Genomic DNA, 20,726 nt, shown 5'->3' with positions numbered 1-20,726 from the left:
ATGATAGCTAAAAATTTTTAGAAAAAAAATTAAAAAATTTGACCGAAGTTGTCCACTCCAATTCCCCAGAAAAATAAAAGGCTGTCGCCACTTTCCTATCTGTGTCTAGGATTTTAGATCATTTGACAAAATACACAGCAGCTGCAACGCATTAATAATCATATTAATAATTACAGCATGCTGCATGCAGTGATCTGAAATCTGGCCTGATGGATTCTTTCCTTTTATAATCATTTACAAATTCTCAGTTTTCTTTGGCTTTTGTTTCTACTTTTAGCTTTAAAAGTTTTCCCATATCTTTTTTCTTCATTGAAGCAATCTGAATCATATCTTTCACTTCAGTTTTCATCAGTACTTTTGACTTAAAAGCACCTAAAATTTTCAATCGTCTATTGGTTTCTTTCTCAGTTTGCATTAACATTTTCATGCTATTAAAGTGATGGACTTGTTTGAAGAAATTTAAAATGCTATTAGGTCTTGCTCTTTCTGCATGCATGGTGAATAGAAACCTAAAACGTGAAAGAGATTTTTACACTTCAATGTGATGGTGATATAAAGTGCTAGCTTCTTCACTTCAAAGTTCAAATTATAGGGAGTGGGCACATATAATTTCATTTATGATTAGGGTTCATGATACTAGGAACTATAGGGAGTGGCTGTCATATGAGGCTGCTGACATAAGTGACTTGAATATTATTATATTTGTAACTTAAAATGTTAGATTAAAGAAACCTTACACATTAAACTTAAAATTGAAATATCAGGCGTTGAACTTATTATTTTAGTAGTTCTCATCTCAATATTCAATTGATTTGTGGGGATAAAATTCTCTCAAATTTGCGAGTAAATAAATGCCACTTTGGACTTGGAATTAATGAACTAGCTAGATGTAGAGAGTAGCTAGGTTTAGTAAACTTATTCCAATGTCCTTATTGAGAATAAAGTATTAAAAATAAGATAAAATATTTTTATATACGTCTTATTTAGTATGTCTTTCTTTCTATGTCTATTTTTGTTTATGCATGTAGCTGAAGGCTGAAGGATCATGAAAATTAATGAGATAGCATAAATGCTATTTAATAAAAAAACAAAATTGTTTATTAAACTTCAGCTTCCTCTTTTCTTAATCCTTTTTTTCAAAAAGAAATATTAAAACAATTATGCTAAATAATTAGAAATTTATGTGTTATGCACGTAGCAGCATAAGGTCAACAATTGATAGGTACAAGAAGGCATGTTCAGATAATTCAAATTCCGGCACTGTTACTGAGATCAATGCTCAGGTGAGTAATTCATTAATTTAAGCTATAAATTCAGGCTTCGTTAGGAATATATTTTATTATGAAAAGGTGAAAAAAAAAACTAATTATCATTTGTTAGCGCGTAGCTAGCATTGAAATATAAAGTTCCCAATAAAAATTTAATTTCTCCCATCACATGTGATCCACCGGAAACAGTACTATCAGCAGGAGTCAGCAAAGCTGCGGCAGCAAATTCAAATGTTACAGAATTCTAACAGGTATTTTCAATTATTTCATGAACAATCATTTTCATATTAAGCGTAGTTAATTAATTAAGCCAAAATATACAATTTCAATTGAATTTTCAATTGGTTACCTCACTCTTGACTCTTCATATAGGCATTTGATGGGTGATTCTCTGAGTTCTTTAACTGTAAAAGAGCTTAAGCAACTGGAGAACAGGCTTGAGCGAGGCATCACTAGGATCAGGTCCAAGAAGGTAATTAATTAACTGCATTATGCACGCACGAAATCGACGAAAAGAAATAATTGAATTTGAGCAATAAACCATTGTTTTGTAATAATACATTGCATAAACTTTATCGATATAAGTTCAGTATATGTAATTTATGTCATTTTGAAAATAATTTGTTGCTTTGTCTGTTTCCCGTTTTGTTCAACAGCATGAAATGCTGCTAGCTGAAATTGAGTTCTTGCAGAAAAGGGTAATAATTAAAGTTCATTAAATCATGTTTAGCCTTTTTCTTCCATGCTTTTATGAAACTCTTTTAACATTTTCATTTTCATAGGAGATTGAGCTGGAAAATGAAAGTGTGTGTCTCCGATCAAAGGTATGCAAATCAGTCTTTTGTATGTATAATGCATTTGTTCTCGCCCTCTTCCAAAACTTCAGAACGTTATTTCTAAAACTCAGATAGCAGAAATGGAGAGGTTTCAGCAAGCAAACATGGTGACTGGGCAAGAGCTGAATGCAATCCACGCATTAGCTTCACGGAATTTCTTCAGCCCTGCTATCATCGAGGGTGGTGTCACTGCTTACTCTCACCCGGACAAGAAGATACTCCATCTCGGGTAAGTAACTCTCCCATCACATTTCATTTCTACGTGCATGTGCTGCCCGTGCATCAATGTTTTCAATGTTTTCTCTCGTTTGCAGGTAAGCTAGATACTGGAGATCAAGTTGTGGCATCTCAACAAAAGATCTACGATCAAACTATCATTATCTACTGAATGTGTGTGCTACTTGATACTATTTTTGAAACCAGCGATATATGAAACTGGATGAATTTGTCTGTAACCTAATTACTTACGCTGAATTATCACTGGCTTCCTCTCTTTAGGATACCAGTTACTATGCAGAAACTTAATACGTTTTATAACTGATGCTGTATGATGTTGGAGGATTTGCTCTATCTATAAGGTATAAATAAAGATTATGTCATATATGTATAAATGAATATTGTACTTGATAAGTTTGGTGTGAATCAAACAAGGGTCATACGTTTGGTGGTTTTATTGAGAGTCTCTTGGATATTAGTCTGTTTGAATTTTTGGGAAAGTCATGTTAGAAGGGCATATCTTGGGTTGTATCTGTTACAAATGTGGTATAGCGTTCGTTAAGAGCTCCATGAGGAGAAAAGAATCAGATCTCTTTGGATCCACCGTGTAAGAAAAGATTCTAGACGGCTCAATAAAAGAAACTTCATTTGATGTCAATACAATTTTTCCATACAATACTATCTTAAGACCACACTCGAGATTGGACTGTGAACATTTACATAATAGAAGATATAAGCGTCCTGACTGTAGTAAAACACTGAGAATAAATACAGTATGAACTTCAGATGTCATCTAAAAAGGAAGGGGAAACAGAAAAAATATACTTTAGGTGATTTCTGGCCAATGGCATATAGTGCCTGCAGGTGACTAGGTCAAAGAATGGCACACCAACTATTTTCATATTCCTCACGGAGCTCCGCAGTCTCCCTCTGAGCACTTTCAAGATCCTTCCTAAGCTTACAAATTTCGTCATTTGACTTCCCTTGAGCTAATTGTGCAGCCTCTTCTGCCTTTAACCGAGCAGTTTGCTCCTCTGCCAATCGCTGTTCGAGCCTAGACTCAACCTATCAAAAAAGCATCAATATCAGTCAGAAAACATGCCACTAAGCCCTAGAGTACAGCATAATACCAAAAACATTGGGTATTGGTAATATAAAACTCCAACTTAAGAGAAGAAAATTCTTAAGTATTAATTTAGTTTAATTCAATTGCAAAGGGAGTTGCTAAGTTCATCATACTTGGCAGAACTTGCTTAGTTCAATCAATTCCACTCTCTCAATCATTGATAAATGGTAGAAACAAAAGCTTAAAAAAATAATCACATAAATCCAAAATATAAAGTGTTAAAGAATCTACTAACTTTTTCATTTTGCCATACTCTAGGAGTGTGGAGACAAATTTATTAGCACCTCAGATATATAGTCATTACACAGAATATTACAGCAAATCTAGATTATTGTTGAATAGGACCTGGCTTAATGCTGGATCATTCTACTGCCTTGCTATAAATTAAAACCGTGGAAAGGAAAATCAAAACTACGCAACTATTTGATTAGGTTCCGTGTACCTAACTGTATTTTCAAAAAAGCTTATTTTGAATGTGGCTATTCTGTTTTTAACAAAATTAGAATATGACAATACTTGCTTATAACATTTCAAGTGTTCCCACAGATTCAGGGCTGCAAAATTCCTAGCAACAAAACAGGATCTACAGTATTAAAAGAAATGTTCTTATGATTCACGACTAAACAAGGGCAGAATCCATTCCTAAATGCAAGTCATGATGAGCAAACCACCTATAGCAACTATTATAGAGTAACCCACTTAATTTCATCAAGAAACAATCTAGGGGTAAGAACACAGCGGCAGTCTTTACCACCTCCAAGTCTCACAATTTAGAATATCATTATAGGTACTGGCACGCTTTATAGGCATTTTTTAATTACACAGTTTTAGAAATGATTACCAGATCTGAGAAATGAACACATATGCATGTCATATTTTGATGTCAAAACAAGGAGCATAAAAAATACCATCTCAGTAGCTCGTTTGAGTTGATCTTCATATGATTTTTGCATCTGCTCCTTCAGCTCTGAAATTTCTCGTTTTGAATATCCCTTGAGAGAATCAACCTCAACTTGTTGATCACGTAGTTTAGCAGCCCTTCCTGAGTAGAAAAAAAGAAAAAGAAAAAGAAAAAGAAAAAGAGACATTGTCTTGACATATTCAGAAAGAAGCAGCACAGAAATCTATCACGATAGTAATGAAGTCAATTTCAACCCAGCAAAGATTTCGTCTGTATATGGTTGCCCACCATTCTGCACGATCACAGAGTTAACCACTTCTTCCCAACTTGCTCAGTTCTCATGGCCGCATCCTTAGTCTTGTTATCAAAAGGCACGCACCTATTATCACATAGTTCAAGGATTTCCTAAAATAATGGGAAAATGATCAGGAAATGTTAGCTCCTTTCGTAAGCATTGATAAACCCATCAAACACTTGTAGTCTCTAAAAGTTTAAAGATATTCAGCTGACAAAATTTGTTTTTATTGTGATCATTGGTACTTAATATCTTGCATCCCCAAAAACTGGTTAAGGGCAAGCAATAATCAAATTTTAATAATTAATTCCATTCTCCTTGTGGTTTGACCACTTACAATAAACTTTTACGTCCATCAAATTTAAAGATCTTAAAAGGTGATCAGCATTCCATATAACAGAAATAATAATAATAATAATAATCAGCATATATGAAAAGAATTGACCCAATCAAAATTAGTAACTACAAAGCAGTGCCTCTTCACTAGGCAAATTCTTACATTATAGAACAAAGCAAGAAAGACCGTACTATTTTCATAAACAAACTCAAGTGACCAAACCTCCAAACTGCCAAAAGATATTATCACATTTTCTGTGGCATCTACATAATTAACCTAATTTTGCGGCATTATAATTAAAAAATTTTGATTCCTTCAAACTACAAAAGTTAGTACAATAAGTAAAACAAAGTTCCCTTTAACTGTAAAATAACCCGATTTCGTTAATCGCAAAGCTACAACTTGAAGGGGTCTTTATTTTCATTTTTGTTATTTTTCTTCCTACTCCTCATAGGTTAAATCAAATATGCAATAAAATAGAGGAACTTGATATAAATCTTTCTCAACTTAAAAAGTTTTAGGAACCAAATTCATCAAGTAAATACTAAAAATAAGAGATTTCCATGTTGAAACTGAAAAAAGATCGTACATTGAAATTTTAGACACCAATTCTGAAGCTTAGACTTGATATTTTATTCAAACAACGCCTAATAAAACGGATCTGTATGGCAAGTCATATCCTCCTTGGCATACTTTTAAAATCTTAAAAGTAGGATAATTTTAAGCATATAAATCAAAGAGGTGCATATTTTAAGAAACAAACAAATGAACACGCATTAATAGAATAAGAACCAAGATTAAATAGTAGATGAAATCAAAGAATAAAAATAAGAAAAGCATAAATGTTTAGCAAATGAATGAATGACATCTCATTGGAAGACATTAAAATATGACTAAAATTAAGTAATGCCAGCAGAAAATTACCAACCAATCACCTCTCCGGCCAATCCCGCTTGGCAGAAGAAAACCATTCAGGAAATGAAGCACTATTGAAAATGGAATTTTAAGATGGCTGGACTACTAGAAACCTATCTAGTATTTTCAGCATGCATATATTTATATTAAACCTCCAATAGTCCAACCGTAAAGTAGTCTAAAACTTCACAAAAGAACCAACCAAAGACAACTTGATCAAAATGACTAATGAAATTATCAAACACTACTGCCGTTCAGAAACAAACCTTTAACGGCTTTGGACACTCACGACCCAAATAATCTTCTAACGTTTCGTCATTATCTTCAAGTTCATCCCCTCCCGTGAAAACAACGATCATATAGTCAAAAAATTTTTTCCCGAACAAGGACTGCATGGATCCCATCCTTGGCCATACCAATTGTTAGGTAAATAAGAGCACCAGCTCGGCCATGCCATCATCTCCACCCCGGGGTGGATCACCTCAGCCGAACGGTACGAGCAGAACACTGATAATGAGCCTTCTACAAACATGAGCCGACCAGAGACGAGTACCAGCCAGAGGAATATACCGACCAAAGACATATACCGAGCCGATACCCATTCCCCAAAGAGCGGGAACGCGATCTCACAGAATCACGACAGTTGCGCTTTTCCCAAAACCGTTGAGGGAGACGCGAGACCCCACGTTTGCCCACAATGTAGTAGTTAGAGTTCCATGAGGGGCTGCCACTACCCGAAAAAGGGGGGATGAAGGGTGAACGGAAACGTGGGACAGCGGCTATAAAAGAGGAAGAAATCGATGAAGAAGGGGAGAGAAAAATTGAGAGAAGGGAAAACTCTGTCAAATTGAAACCAGACCATTTTCAATACAAATTGTGAGCTCATTATAAACAATTTATCGAATCTTAATTGTACCGTTTTCCCGTAAATACCTTGTGCTAACTTAGGCATCAGAGGGTTTATGCCGGCAAAACCACCGGCGTCTCTAATTCACTTTTGTGAACGCAGGCTTAGTGGGAGAAGGAAGGATAATTCCAACTTCGGTGGCCAGAACGATCGTTGAAGCAAGAAGAAATTGACATCCTCACTGTTGATAACATAAGCGTTGGTGTAAAGATCTGGTCGGGTAGAGGACAAGCAGATTTCAGCATTAACATTTTGGCGCCGTCTGTGGGGAGCTGGATAAAAAGCTACCACTAAGTTAATAGTAACCGGAGAAGCAGCGAACGATTAGGTATGGATGTGTCAAGGAAGAATGCTTTGAGGGATGACAATGAAATTGTTGAGACAATCACTCTTCGGGAAATTGCGAATGAAGCTCGAGAGAGGATGATGCAAGATCGACTGGAGTGGATGGAGAAACAAATGGAGACTCTCACGGCCATACTGTATGAGCTAAAGGATGAGCAGAGAAGGGATTGTGAAACCCCCGCGGGGAGAGATGAAGTTGGAGCAGAACCCAGCCTCCGGAGGCGTAGAGTCGAGGAAATCCCTCCGCCGGTGGACCAACCTAATGGGGTACATCCCCACAGAAATACTGATTGGGTTCCAGCAAAACGCGTGGATGAAGGGAGGGACCAACCTCGTCCCGGACGGGTACTGGAAATTGATGGCCGAGCAGCCAATGTTGATGAAGGGGAGCTCAGGCAGCGGTTGCAGAATGCCGAGCAGGAACGAGATCAGATAGCTGCACGTGATCCTAACCATGCTGTAGAATTGGAGGGAGAGGTGCGCAGATTGGCACAAGTGATGGAGGAGATACAGGGCAAGAGAAAGCCCCTGAGCTGGAGGATAATGCTAGATGAAGGGTCTCCGTTATCAACCGAGATCATGGGTACCGTAATCCTAAGAGACTTTCGATTCCTCGACCTCAAATACTCCGGGCGAAGTGACCCGCTGGTGCATATTGAGTATTTCAACGACATGACGAGTGTGCAGGGGCTGACACCAGCTCAGAGGTGCAGGGTGTTCCCATTGACACTAGAGGGACGAGCCCGAGAATGGTACCACAAGCTGCCCCGAGAAAGTATAAAGGGGTACGAGTAGATGTGCTAGGAGTTGGCCAAACAGTTCCGAGGAGCAGTGGCCCCAGAGGACGGCATGATAGAACTGATGGGGATGAAACAGGAGGAGCATGAATCCCTTCGGGATTTTGTAAAATGATATCACCGAGCCGTGCTGGATCTGTGAGCTTTTAATCACGCGCAGGCATTGAGGGGATTAAAAGAAGGTGTAAGAATAGGCTGACTGTGGTATAACTTGAGAAGTCCCTTGGTACAGAATTATTCGGCAGGGTATGATCAGGCGAGGAGAGATATAAAAATCGAAGAGGAGAAATCAGCAAGGATAAAAAGTGAACAGCTGGAAGAGCTGAGACGAAAGGAACGGAGAGCCCCGAACGGGAGCGGATCGGGAAAACGAGCTGGGGAATCTTCTGTAATGGGCGGGATATCAGCTCGGTCCCGCCCTTACCCCATAGCCCTGAGATCACAACAGTTCTAACACAGCCGGGCTTCACCTCCGCGCCCCCCGTTCCTGGAGCGGCAACGAGAATTCAGGTAGATGGCTGCCCACCCTTATCATAACACTCCTAGAGCATTACATACAACTAACTCCAGGACTGGACGACCAGATCAGCTACCGACGATACCAGCCCGGGATGATATCCATGATAGCCGAGCAGTTCAACTGGTCGACCAGAGCTTGGCTTACAGGCAGTACACCCCATTAAAAATTTTCATGGAGGAATTATATGAGAGGATCGAAGAACAAGGTCTGCTATACCCTCCCGCCCCTATAATAAAATCTGCTCACCGACGTGATAAGAGCAGGTTCTGCAAATTCCACAATACTCACGGTCACACTATCAGCCAATGTCATGACTTAAAGATTCAAGTGGAGGATTTGGTGAGGAACCGGTACTTGGATGAGTATGTGGATGGAGTGTCCCCTGTCATTGAATCACAGTACACGTGGGATGAATGAGTCGAGAGGTATCTGGAACGTGAACAGCCGACCATCCGTGTGATAGCAGGAGGGTCAACCTTGGCCGGGGACTCAAACAGGGCACGAAAGAATTATGGGAGATACACCATGACCAGCAAAGAAGTGCTTTTCAATTTGCCAGCAGCCAAGAGGGCAAGGGTGAGGCAAGTTCCTATTATGTGGACAGATGACGACGAAGATGGTGCCTTATATCCTCATGAGGATACATTGGTGATTAAGGCAATGATGGCTGGTACAGATTTGCGGTGAATACTGGTGGACACGGGTAGCTCGGTTGACATCCTGTTTAAGTCGGCCCTAGATGACATGGGAATTTCGAACTTAAAACTGGAGAAGATGAATACATCCTTGAAGGGATTTGGAGGAGGACGGTTAACCCCCATGGGGATCATCGAGTTCCCTATCACTGTGGGGGCAAAACCGTTTGATAAGACAATGATGCTGGACTTCGTTGTGGTAAAAGAGAGAAGCCCCTACCAGATGATACTAGGGAGACCGTTCATGAGGATAAGCCAATGCATTATATCCACGCATTATCTGGCGTTGAAGTATAGAGTAAATGGGGTTGTCGGTGCAGTAAAAGACGACCAGAGAATGACGAGAAGCTGCTATGCTACAGCGGCCAAGGAGACGCTGCAGATTACCTCTTTAGATAACCGAGGAGGTTCCAAAAAGGGTCACTAGGAACCTGTTGAGAATCTGGAGGAGGTCTTGGTGAGTAAGAATAACCCGAGCAGAGTGGTTAAGATCGGGTCAAGATTGGGTGAGACGATAAAAGGTGAGCTGGTGAAGTGTCTACAGTCCCATGCAGATATATTTGCCTGGTCTCATGAGGATATGCCAGAAATTGATCGAAGGGTAGCCTGCCACAAGTTGGCGATTAGAAGAGGAGCAAGGCCGGTAAGGTAGAAGAGGAGGTGCTTTAACCAGGAAAGGAACGAGGCCATAAATGCCGAGGTGGAAAAGCTGTTGAAAGTAGGATTTATAAGGGAAGCCAAGTACCCGGAGTGGATTTCCAATGTAGTACTGGTAAAGAAGGCCAATGGGAAGTGGAGAATGTGTGTAAACTTCACGGACCTCAATAAGGCATGCCGGAAGGACAGCTTTCCCCTACCAAAAATAAATCAGTTGGTGGACTCAACAGCGGGTCACAGTCTGCTCAATTTCATGGATGCCTTTTCCAGATACAACCAGATACCCATGGACGAGTAGGATGAGGAAAGCACCACTTTTATAACTAACATGGGTTTGTTTTGCTACAGGGTGATGCCTTTCGGCCTAAAGAATGCGGGAGCTACCTATCAAAGGTTGGTGAATAAGATCTTCAAACCATTGATTGGTCACACTATGGAAGTGTATGTGGATGATATGATTACAAAGTCCAAATAATCGAGGGATCATGTGAAGCTCCTAGAAGAGACCTTTGAATTGCTGAGGAAGTACGAAATGAAGTTGAACCCAGATAAATGTGCCTTCGGGGTTAGCTCTGGTAAGTTCTTAGGGTTCCTGGTAGGCCAACCCGAAAAAAATACGGGTGGTGACAGAAATGAGGTCCCTATGAACGGTTAAGGAGGTGCAGAGCCTTACAGGGAAGTTGGCAGCGTTGAACCGATTCATCTCGCGGGCCACGGATAAATGCCACATTTTCTTCCAAACCATAAAAAAATGGAGAAAGATGGAGTGGACATCAGAATGCGAGGAAGCATTTGGGCAGCTGAAGGAATATTTGACTCACGCCCCGTTACTATCAACTCTGAGAGAGGGTGACCAGCTGTTTTTATACTTGGCAATCTCTAAATGGGCTACCAGCTCGGTATTAGTCAGAGAGGAAAAAGGAAAGCAACACCCAGTATACTACATAAGCAAGGCCCTAGTGGACGCAGAAACCAGGTATCCACTGATGGAGAAGTGGGCGCTGGCTCTAATAACGGCAGCACGCAAACTCCGACCATATTTCCAAGCCCATCAGATTATTGTGATGACTGACCAGCCCCTTCGGTAAATGGTTAAAAAACCAAATGCATCTGGTCAGTTGGTAAAATAGTCTGTGGAGCTGAGTGAATTTGACCTAACTTATAGGCCCCGAGGAGCAATCAAAGCCCAAGCTCTGGCCGATTTTATAGTTGACCGAGCTAAACTAGGGGAAGAGATTCGGGAGGAACAAGCAGTAGAGCAGGAAAAACCAGAAGGGGTGTGGTTGATGATGGTTGATGGGTCACGTAGTGAACAGGGATCCGGAGCAGGAGTTGTAATACGGAGCCCAGAAGGGGTCGAGGTATCCTGTGCAGTAAAATTCGAGTTCTAGCTTACGAATAACCAAACTGAATATGAGGCCTCCATTGCTGGGCTCGGGCTTGCACATGCACTACGAGCAGAAAGAGTAGAAATCCGGGCAGATTCCCTGCTAGTATGTAATCAGCTCAGCGATCAATTTCAAGTAAGGGAAGAGAAGTTGGGTCTTTATTTGAAAAAGGCGAAGCAAATAGTTGGGCTTTTCAAAGAGGTAGAGGTAAAGCAGATATCCCGGAATAAGAATTACCGAGCAGATATATTGGCTAGAATGGCTGTAATTGCGGATCCAAAATTACCGAAGTCGGTTCCATTAGAAGTAAGGACCTCGCCAAGTATAGGGGAGGAAGTAGAGGTAATGAGAGTAAGCACCGAAGAATCTTGGATGGACCCGACTCTCTCATACATTCGCGATGGCATTTTGCCGGAGGACAAGAGGCAAGCAAGAAAATTAAAATGCCGAGCAGCCAGGTACACGCTGCTCGATGGAGTACTCTACCGCTGAGGATTCACTTTGCCCCTTTTAAGATGTTTGGATGACGAGGAAGCAGATTATGTGCTGAGGGAGATTCATGAAGGAATATGTGGCAATCACTCGGGAGCAAGAACTTTAGCCTTCAAGGCACTCCGGCAAGGATACTTCTGGCCAACCATGCACCAGGATACGAAAAGGATGGCAAAGAACTGTAAAACCTGCCAAAGTTTCTCTGAGGTTCCTGCACAACCCGAGAAAAGCTGACCACTATGACATCCCCATGGCCTTTCGCCCAATAGGGAATCGACCTGATTGGTTTGTTACCTAAGGGCCGAGGAGCGGCGACACACGCAATTGTGGCAGTAGACTACTTTATCAAGTGGGTAGAAGTGGGAGTCCTCAGCCAAATCACGGAGAGGAAAATAACGGATTTTATTTGAAAGAATATCATCTGCAGATACGGGATCCTCTATGCCATCATTACAGACAATGGAAGGCAATTCGACAACAACAACTTCAGGAAATTTTGCCGAAACCTGGGGGTAGACTTGAAGTTCTACACACCCGCACATCCCCAGGCAAACGGACAAGTGGAAGCAGCCAACAAAGTGGTAAAGAAACTCCTGAAAACTAGACTGGGAGAAAAGAAGGGAGCTTGGGTTGACGAGCTACTAGGAGTATTATGGGCTTACCGGACAACTCACAAAACCGCCACAGGGGAAACCTCGTTCGCTTTAGCTTTTGGTCATGAGGCGGTACCCCAGCAGAAATTGGGGTGGGAACACATCGGACGGAATACTTTAATGAGGAGCAGAACAACGAGCAGATCTGTTTGAGCCTGGACCTGCTGAAGGAGAAAAGGGAAGGGGCCTCGCTGAAAGTGTCCCAGTGTCAGCAAAGGGTTATGCGTTATTACAACAAGAACGTATGTGTGAGGCAGTTCCAAGCAGGGGATTGGGTACTTGGGAAGGTGAACCAAAACACTAGGGACCCTAACCATGGCGCACTTGGCCCGAAATGGGAAGGCCCATACAGGGTGATACGAGTGACTGGACCAAGAGCTTACAAGCTAGCGTAACCAGACGGACGAGAAGTGAAAAGGTCATGGAATGCCGAACACTTGAAGAAATATTTCCAGTAAGCAAAGTGCTCTACTGAGTCTTCATCTTGATGAATTATTTCTGTTAAATGCATGATGAATTGTTGCACATGCATATATTCCGTATTTCTGTAATACATTCAAATTTCAATAAAGATGAATTCAGCATGAAATCCCCCTGCTAGCAAGCCTATTAAAAATTTTACTAAGGCAAGTAAGTGCCTGCTCATGCTCGGTCAACGAAAGACCAGCAGGCAATTTTAAGAAATTTTACTAAGGCCAGTAAGTGCTTGTTCTTGCTCGGTCAACGAAAGACCAGTAGACAATTTCAAGAAATTTTACTAAGGCAAGTAAGTGCTTGTTCTTGCTCGGTCAACGAAAGACCAGCAGACAATTTTAAGAAATTTTACTAAGGCAAGTAAGTGCCTGTTCCTGCTCGGTCAACGAAAGACCAGCAGGCAATTTCAAGAAATTTTACTAAGGCAAGTAAGTGCCTGTTCCTGCTCGGACAACGAAAGACCAGCAGGCAATTTTAAGAAATTTTACTAAGGCAAGTAAGTGCCTGTTCCTGCTCGGTCAGCAAAGACCAGCAGGCAATTTCAAGAAATTTTACTAAGGCAACCAAGTGTCTGCTCCTGCTCGGTCAACGAAAGACCAGCAAGCAATTTTACGAAAATTGTACTAAGGCAAGTAAATGCCTACTCCTGTTCGGTCAACGAAAAGACCAGCAAGAAATTTTGCGAAATTCTACTAAGGCAAGCGAATGCCTAATCCTGCTCGGTCAACGAATGACCAACATGCAATACTACAAAATTCTACAAAGGCAAGCAAGTACCTGATCCTGCTCGGTCAACGAAAGACCAGCAGGCAACTTTACGAAATTCTACTAAGGCAAGTGAGTGCCTATTCCTGCTCGGTCGCTTAAAGGACCAGCAGACAAATCTACAAATTTGATTATGGCAAACAAGTGCCTATTCATACTCAGTCGATCAAAGGACTAGCAGGCAAAGTCAACAAAAAGCGTTAAGACAATTTGCAGAAATGATCTATAAGTAAAACCACAACAGAAGAGCCAATAGAAAGCATTTAGAATTTATGCTCAAAATGTTTACAAAACAAATGAAAACTTTAGAGTTTATACAAAAATAGGCCTAAAAATTGGGAGCGTTGACGGCTCCAGCAATCGAAGGATCAGCAATCTCGGGAGGTGAAGGATCAGTAATCTCAGGGGGTGGAAGATTAGCAATACCGGGAGGAGGAGGCACGGACCCTTGACCCACTTCAAAAGCACGTCCCCTAGCTTCCTCCTCCTGCACCCCATCTAAAGGAGCCTCCACCTAATCCTGCTCACCTTGCTCCTTATCTCCCTGGCCGGCCTCAGCCATATCTCTCTGCACTCCAGCCTCCAGCTTACTCATGTCCAGCTCGGGGTATTCTTCCTTAAGCACAGACATGATGCACTTATAGCAGAAAGCAACCCCAGAGTCATACTCGGCATCCAACCGATCGTCCACATCAATGGATTTGCCTTTCGCCTCAGCTAACTGCTCACTCAGGGATTTGATTTCTCCCTCAAGGGCGGTCCTCAAAGTATCTCTTTCACTTTGAGTAGCCTGAAGATCAGACTTCAGGTCACCCAACTCACCCTCAAGTTTGGAGGAAGTGGACTTAGCAACCGCAACTTTCTCCTCCAGCTCCGTAATCTGCTTGTTCAGCTTGGCCAGTTTCTCCTTCGAGCGATCAGCATACTCAACTTTCTTCTTCAAATCCTAGTTGTCAGCTTGAAGCTTCATTTCATGGAGCGTGATCCTGTTCTTGTAACAAGAAACTATGGTAGCCAGCTTGAAGGAGTTTTCGGTTCTGGACCATTTTCGCTCCTACTGACTTCCCATAGTCCATCTGATACGGGGTCAGGTAGTCACCCTGATCACGAGCCGGAAGAGGAGAGGATCGGTCCCCAGAGCGAGTGCTGACCTCAGAACTCTTGTCAGTAGTTTTCTCCCCACCGCTCTTACGAGGTGGAGGAAGGGGCAGAGCAGGAATAGAAGCCTTAGAAGGACCAACACTGACTTTCTTTGGAGGAGGGGGAGGGTTGCTGGAGCTGCTTGGAGCCCGACCATGCTTTCTGCTCATCGCGCTGAGGATCTTGTTATCCATTCAGCATCAATGTCTACTAAGCCCGAACCGACCAAGTTTGTTGGTGATAGGAGGTCTTGGCAAGTAGACGCGTTCACCAGAGCAGTTTCCACCTGAAGCAAAGGTCGGTCTTCAAGATCCTTAACTAAACCCCACGATTCTGAAAAAACAAACAAGGTTAAAGAACCCAATAAGTGGCAATTTGAGAAAGAATATAGGCAAAAAATGAACGACCTGGGGTGACAAAATGCGTTAGAAGGTAAATATCACCACCCAACGAACGGGCTGCTGGACATCAATTTCCTCCAGCAAAGAAGAATTTATTCTTCCAATTTTTGCACGAGGAGGGAAAACCGGTGATTGGCTTCCTCTTCGCAGAGCTCGACATGAAATAATACCAGCTTGCTTCCTTCGGCTACTCCTCAGCTGGTATAAATGCTTCATTTCAACAGGGGAGGGCTCCTCTGATCCACACCTCTCCCATAACACGAACATAGCCGAGAGAACCCTCCACCCATTCGGATGTAACTGACCAGGGCCAGGTGCATACCCCCCAGTATCTTGGCAAAATAACGCTAAAGGGGCAACCGAGCTCCTAGTCTGAAACTCTCCAGGTGCATCGTCACATACCCCCGCGAAGGCCGACTAGGAACATCACCTTTCTCAGGAACCACAAGGAGAACCTCCTCAGGAATGTCGTAAAGGTTCCTAAGCTTGAATAGATCAGTTTGGGTGGTGGCACAGGCTATGTAGTTGATAGGGTAAGAATCCGCCTCCACCTTATGGCCAAGGTTTCTCTTCTTAGGAGGTCGGCTTGGCTCGAAACTGCTTCCCTCACCATCACCCACTTCTTCAGGGATCCCAACCCCACCAGAACTGTGGTTCTCACTAGAGCCCGACGCAGGTCCCCCTCTATTTCCTACAAGCTCTAATTCAGGGGAAGGTGAAATGGTCAAGGGACGTGGGTACTCAAAGGTATCCATGCCATGGGAGGGGCCTACACTACTAGAGGGACGTAAAAAATCAGTGGGTATTGACAAGTTAAGGTGTGAATCCTCTGTTTCTTCGTCACTCTCATTTGCAATCAACTTCCTTCTTCGATTTGACTTATCGAAGTCTCAAAAGGAAACCAAAACAAGCCCGAGTACACAAATACAAAAAGGGGCAACACAGAACCCAATCAACAACAACCAAAGAAGAGGTTAAAGGCAATACCTGGAATAAACTGGCACTGATAGCGCTGCAGTGACAAAGAAAACACCCAGCAAGTGGATACTCCGGACATGGGAAGTATGAACGAAGTTCGTAGGAGTTGTCTCACGACAGAGAAACGAATAGTAAAACGATGATGATTTCAGTCTAGGGATTTGAAACGAAAAGGGGAAAATGGAAGTGTTTAAGTGATGGGGATGCCAGTTCACTCACCATATATCGAGGATGGATAGCCCGTCGTTTCAAATTTTAAATACGAAGAGTCGGGAAGCGCCACGTCACTAGCCGTTATAAAAGGCCTGACGAGACATAGGCCCAAATATATACGAGATATATTCATAAAGGCCCATACTCGGATAAAAATCTCCTCAGGCGAGAGAGGGAACCTCAGGTCCATCCCAGTAAACAGAAGACTAGATGGGAGGTTCCCCGGGCCGGTAAGATTCTATTATTAGTTTCTACTCTCAACTCGTTTCACTCGCAAGACCAGAAACTGGGGGATTGGTGTTAGGTAAATAAGAGCACCAGCTCGGCCATGCCATCATTCCCACCCCGGGTGGATCACCTCAGCCGAACGGTACGAGCAGAACACTGATAATGAGCCTTCTACAAACATGAGCCGACCAGAGACGAGTACCAGCCAGAGGAATATACCGACCAAAGACATATACCGAGCCGATACCCATTCCCCAAAGAGCGGGAACGCGATCTCACAGAATCACGACAGTTGCGCTTTTCCCAAAACCGTTGAGGGAGACGCGAGACCCCACGTTTGCCCACAATGTAGTAGTTAGAGTTCCATGAGGGGCTGCCACTACCCGAAAAAGGGGGGATGAAGGGTGAACGGAAACGTGGGACAGCGGCTATAAAAGAGGAAGAAATCGATGAAGAAGGGGAGAGAAAAATTGAGAGAAGGGAAAACTCTGTCAAATTGAAACCAGACCATTTTCAATACAAATTGTGAGCTCATTATAAACAATTTATCGAATCTTAATTGTACCGTTTTCCCGTAAACACCTTGTGCTAACTTAGGCATCGGAGGGTTTACGCCGGCAATACCACCGGCGTCTCTGATCCACTTTTGTGAACGCAGGCTTAGTGGGAGAAGGAAGGATAATTCCAACTTCGGTGGCCAGAACGATCGTCGAAGCAAGAAGAAATTGACATCCTCACTGTTGATAACATAAGCGTTGGTGTAAAGATCTGGTCGGGTAGAGGACGAGCAGATTTCAGCATCAACACCAATACATTTGACAATTTCCTTGCTGACAAACTCAGAGCCAGCCGAAGAATCAAAAAGTCCTGCAATGGCTCATAACATCAATCTATTTACCACCACAACATCAACAAGCATGGACTGGAATATCTAGGTACCACCTGTTGAGTGTTAGAAAATGCATATTTATAAAGGAGAAAACCGTCATTTTACATTTCAAGTCTTACTAACAACCCTTACTTTTATGTATTTAACATTCTTATGATTTAATTACGTGTGTTTTATTTTAATTAAGTAATTTATGTATTCTAGGGGCATTATAGTCATTTCACAATAAAGGAGAGATCAGACGGCAAAACGGACATCACTTTTGAACTCAGGACGGTCGAAAACCTTAGGAGGACCATAAAAGGAAAAATGACACTATTCACATTATATCAGTGGACGAAAAATCTCGCGTACGGTGCATGCATCACGCAGGATTAGTTTCAACCAAACCGCGTTACTGTTCAAAGTCGGGTCAAACCGTGTTACTGTTCATCCGCGTGGTCAAACCGTGGACTGTTGACTGATGACGTGGCGCAATCCTGAGCGTCCAAACTGTTTTTAATCCGATGGCCATGATTTACTCCATGTATCTATAAAAAGGGGGCCTCCCCCCCTAATTTGATATCTCTGAATCCATTTTTGGGATCCATTTTCTGTAATTCCTTCTCCATATTGTATTTTCTTCGTATTTTAATAAATTTCCATTTTGCCCCTAGTTCAATTATGAGTAGCTAATTTCCGTTCGAGCTTGGGTTGAAGGTGAAGTCTCAACATGTGTCATGGGCTTAATTTGGTAAATTTATTTTCTCTTCCCCTCTAGTTTTTGTGGATGTTTTGACTTCTCGTCGACAAATAATAATATTCTTGTCTAGTACCGCCTTGGTTTCACCGGCCCCCTAGTACAAGGTTATTATTATTTGGCACGATAAGCCCTTAGCACCATATTGATTAGAGCGTGGTTCATGAGGTGTGGATTCCCCCCTCATGATTTAATTGGCATTAATACGGATTATTTAGCCCATGATGCATGTTGATACGGATCCAGATACCAAAGTACGTCATTTCAATAGAATTATCTTCAATTTATTCTCGCCATTGCAATTCCAATTTTAGAATTTATTCTCGCCATTTTAATTTAAGTTTTAGCATATACCAAATCATTTCCACCATAAATCCAACAACCCATTTACAAAATTAATTCTATACACAATTAAAATCCACCTCCTCGTGGGATCGACACTCGTCACCATAGATCTATACTACAATAGATTCGTGCGCTTGCGAGTACATTAAAATTTGCACAACACCACCATTAGTAAATTACCAGGGGTATCAATGACATTAACAACTTGGCCATCTTTGAGCTAGGTTCTCTGCATTTCACAAGTTTTAGTAACACCAGACGAGCCAGGCCTCGACTTGAAGGCTCTTCTTCCGAGAATACTGTTGGCCGTCGCACTTTTGCCATTGCCAGTACGGCCAACTAAAACCAAAGTGCGCTCTATATTAGATGGGGGAGTAGGCTTCGAATTGACATCAATCACTCTTCCTCCCATCATAAAAAAAAAATTCAATTTACCTGCAATGCGTTTACAATATCAAACCACTTCACATTGAATTCAGTTTTTACCATTAAACAATAAGAAAGAAAATTTAGTCAGCATACCCTTACAATTGCACTCCATTAAAACCTGTATTTGTTATTACTTTAAATATTATCCAATCGAACATGGATAAATTCATAAAAAAATATTAAAAATAAAAATCATTCAGACTCCGACAATATAGTTAAATGCATGAAAGTATCATTTTTTTTAAATAGTTATGACAAAATATTAAAAAAAAATAAAATAATGTGGCTATTGAGATTTTAACCAAGACTTTAAAACCATCAAATAACACTCTTGTCATTGAACTATAGTTCTTTTGTTACATGAAAAATGTGTTCAATTTTTTTATTTAATTCTTTTAGAACGGGCTTAGGGAACATTTAAAAGATAAAATGTGTCCGTGTAACGCCCACTTTTGTTTATTTATTTTTTTCCTCTTAAATTGAGTAGGATAGTTATTATTGAGTGTTTGTGTGTAAGTAAAATTTATCAAATTGCTTTAAATAAGTTATGTAAGTTATTAGTTTTTATAAAAAAAAATATTTATTAATTACCAAGTATTTAATAGGAAGCCATCTTGTTAAGAGGAAGACGTCTTTTATTTTCTACGCCGTTACAAACTCTAGAAAAAAAGAAGAAGAAAGAAATATAAGCCTTTGGAGAAGAAAAAGAAAGTTTTATAACTTCTTTATTTGGTGTTTTCCTTAAGGTATTAAGTATTTTTTTGACTTATATGATTTATTTTTGTTAGTTGTTTGCGTTTAATTACTTGTGGTATGATCTAGGTAATATATGTGTGTTTGTAATGTTGTGATGATACGAACAGTCTGTATTCTTTGCTCGAAATCGTTTTCTTTATTTAGAATCACGTGAATATGCTTACATATCATGGAACTAGACATCCTAAGCTTTCCATTGATAGGTCTTGTGTTGAAATCCTCTGAGTATGCAAATTGTTATGGTTTTTTCGAAGTTGGGTTACTGGTGCTGGAAAATTCAGATTTTCAGCAGCGGTTCTCACTTCTTCTGGAAATTCTTCCGTAAAGTTACACATCTTTAAAAATTATGGTGATTTTTTTATCAACTTATCTATGTCTAATATGATTTCATGTTTAATTTCGTAATTTTATTCGTTATGGTTAAATTATCAACAATTGTAACATGCGACTGCTGCAGATCTGAAAACTGTTTTCCAGAAATTGCAGAAGCTGATACGTGTAACAGTTTGGGCTAATTTATGAAATATTACAGGCCGTGTTAGGATTTTATAATGAAATTTCAATATTTCCTCTGTCTTTAAAAACTGGAATCACGATTTTTGGGCATGTAAAATAAAAGATATGAATTTTTGAAATTCTGTTTTCAAATCTGGAATTTTCTGGACAGGTTAGATGTTCTCGGAAATAAAACACTTTTAAAATAGTTTCAGGCGTCCAAAAATTATGAATTTCAATTACATGCTTTCTGGATGTGTCTACTGTCAGTAGAAAAAAGAAACAGATTATTTCGAGTACTAAAGAATATTTGATGAATTTCCTAAGTGATAAAGGTCTGACTTGGTCAATGCTGGACAGTTTTGTTACTTTGGTGAAAGGTCAATATTCTGACTTGATTTTCACTTGTGCTGATTTTTGTGAAATTTTGTATGCAATGCTCTGCATGTTCACAGTGCCTTTGTAAATTTTGCATGGTTTTCCGACATGTGTATAGGTTATTAAAAATCAGCATGTGTAAGATACT

At 40.9% G+C, this 20,726-nt stretch overlaps 1 protein-coding gene and 1 pseudogene across 8 annotated transcripts in view; one reads left to right on the top strand and one right to left on the bottom strand.

The window, feature by feature from the left end:
- LOC102620453 (agamous-like MADS-box protein AGL11) overlaps positions 1 to 20,726 on the top strand; it is an 86,675-nt gene that overhangs the window by 4,311 nt on the left and 61,638 nt on the right. For 3 of the 8 annotated variants that reach the window (XM_052436954.1, XM_052436955.1, XM_052436949.1), the window contains exons 3-9: positions 1,199 to 1,283; positions 1,458 to 1,519; positions 1,641 to 1,740; positions 1,925 to 1,966; positions 2,051 to 2,092; positions 2,176 to 2,333; positions 2,419 to 2,777. In XM_052436954.1, coding sequence (XP_052292914.1) covers positions 1,199 to 1,283; positions 1,458 to 1,519; positions 1,641 to 1,740; positions 1,925 to 1,966; positions 2,051 to 2,092; positions 2,176 to 2,333; positions 2,419 to 2,422 — 493 coding nt within the window. In that variant the 3' untranslated portion in view covers positions 2,423 to 2,777. Of the gene's footprint in view, positions 1 to 1,198; positions 1,284 to 1,457; positions 1,520 to 1,640; positions 1,741 to 1,924; positions 1,967 to 2,050; positions 2,093 to 2,175; positions 2,338 to 2,418; positions 2,778 to 20,726 lie in introns of those variants that run through there. The other 5 variants (XM_052436956.1, XM_052436952.1, XM_052436950.1 and 2 more) reach the window with 4 other exon arrangements.
- Positions 3,194 to 18,932, bottom strand: LOC102616682 (immune-associated nucleotide-binding protein 9-like; annotated as a pseudogene).

Source organism: Citrus sinensis, chromosome 3 (assembly GCF_022201045.2).
Source record: "Citrus sinensis cultivar Valencia sweet orange chromosome 3, DVS_A1.0, whole genome shotgun sequence".
Lineage (NCBI taxonomy): Eukaryota > Viridiplantae > Streptophyta > Magnoliopsida > Sapindales > Rutaceae > Citrus > Citrus sinensis.
This window is presented reverse-complemented; position numbering and strand designations above follow the sequence as displayed.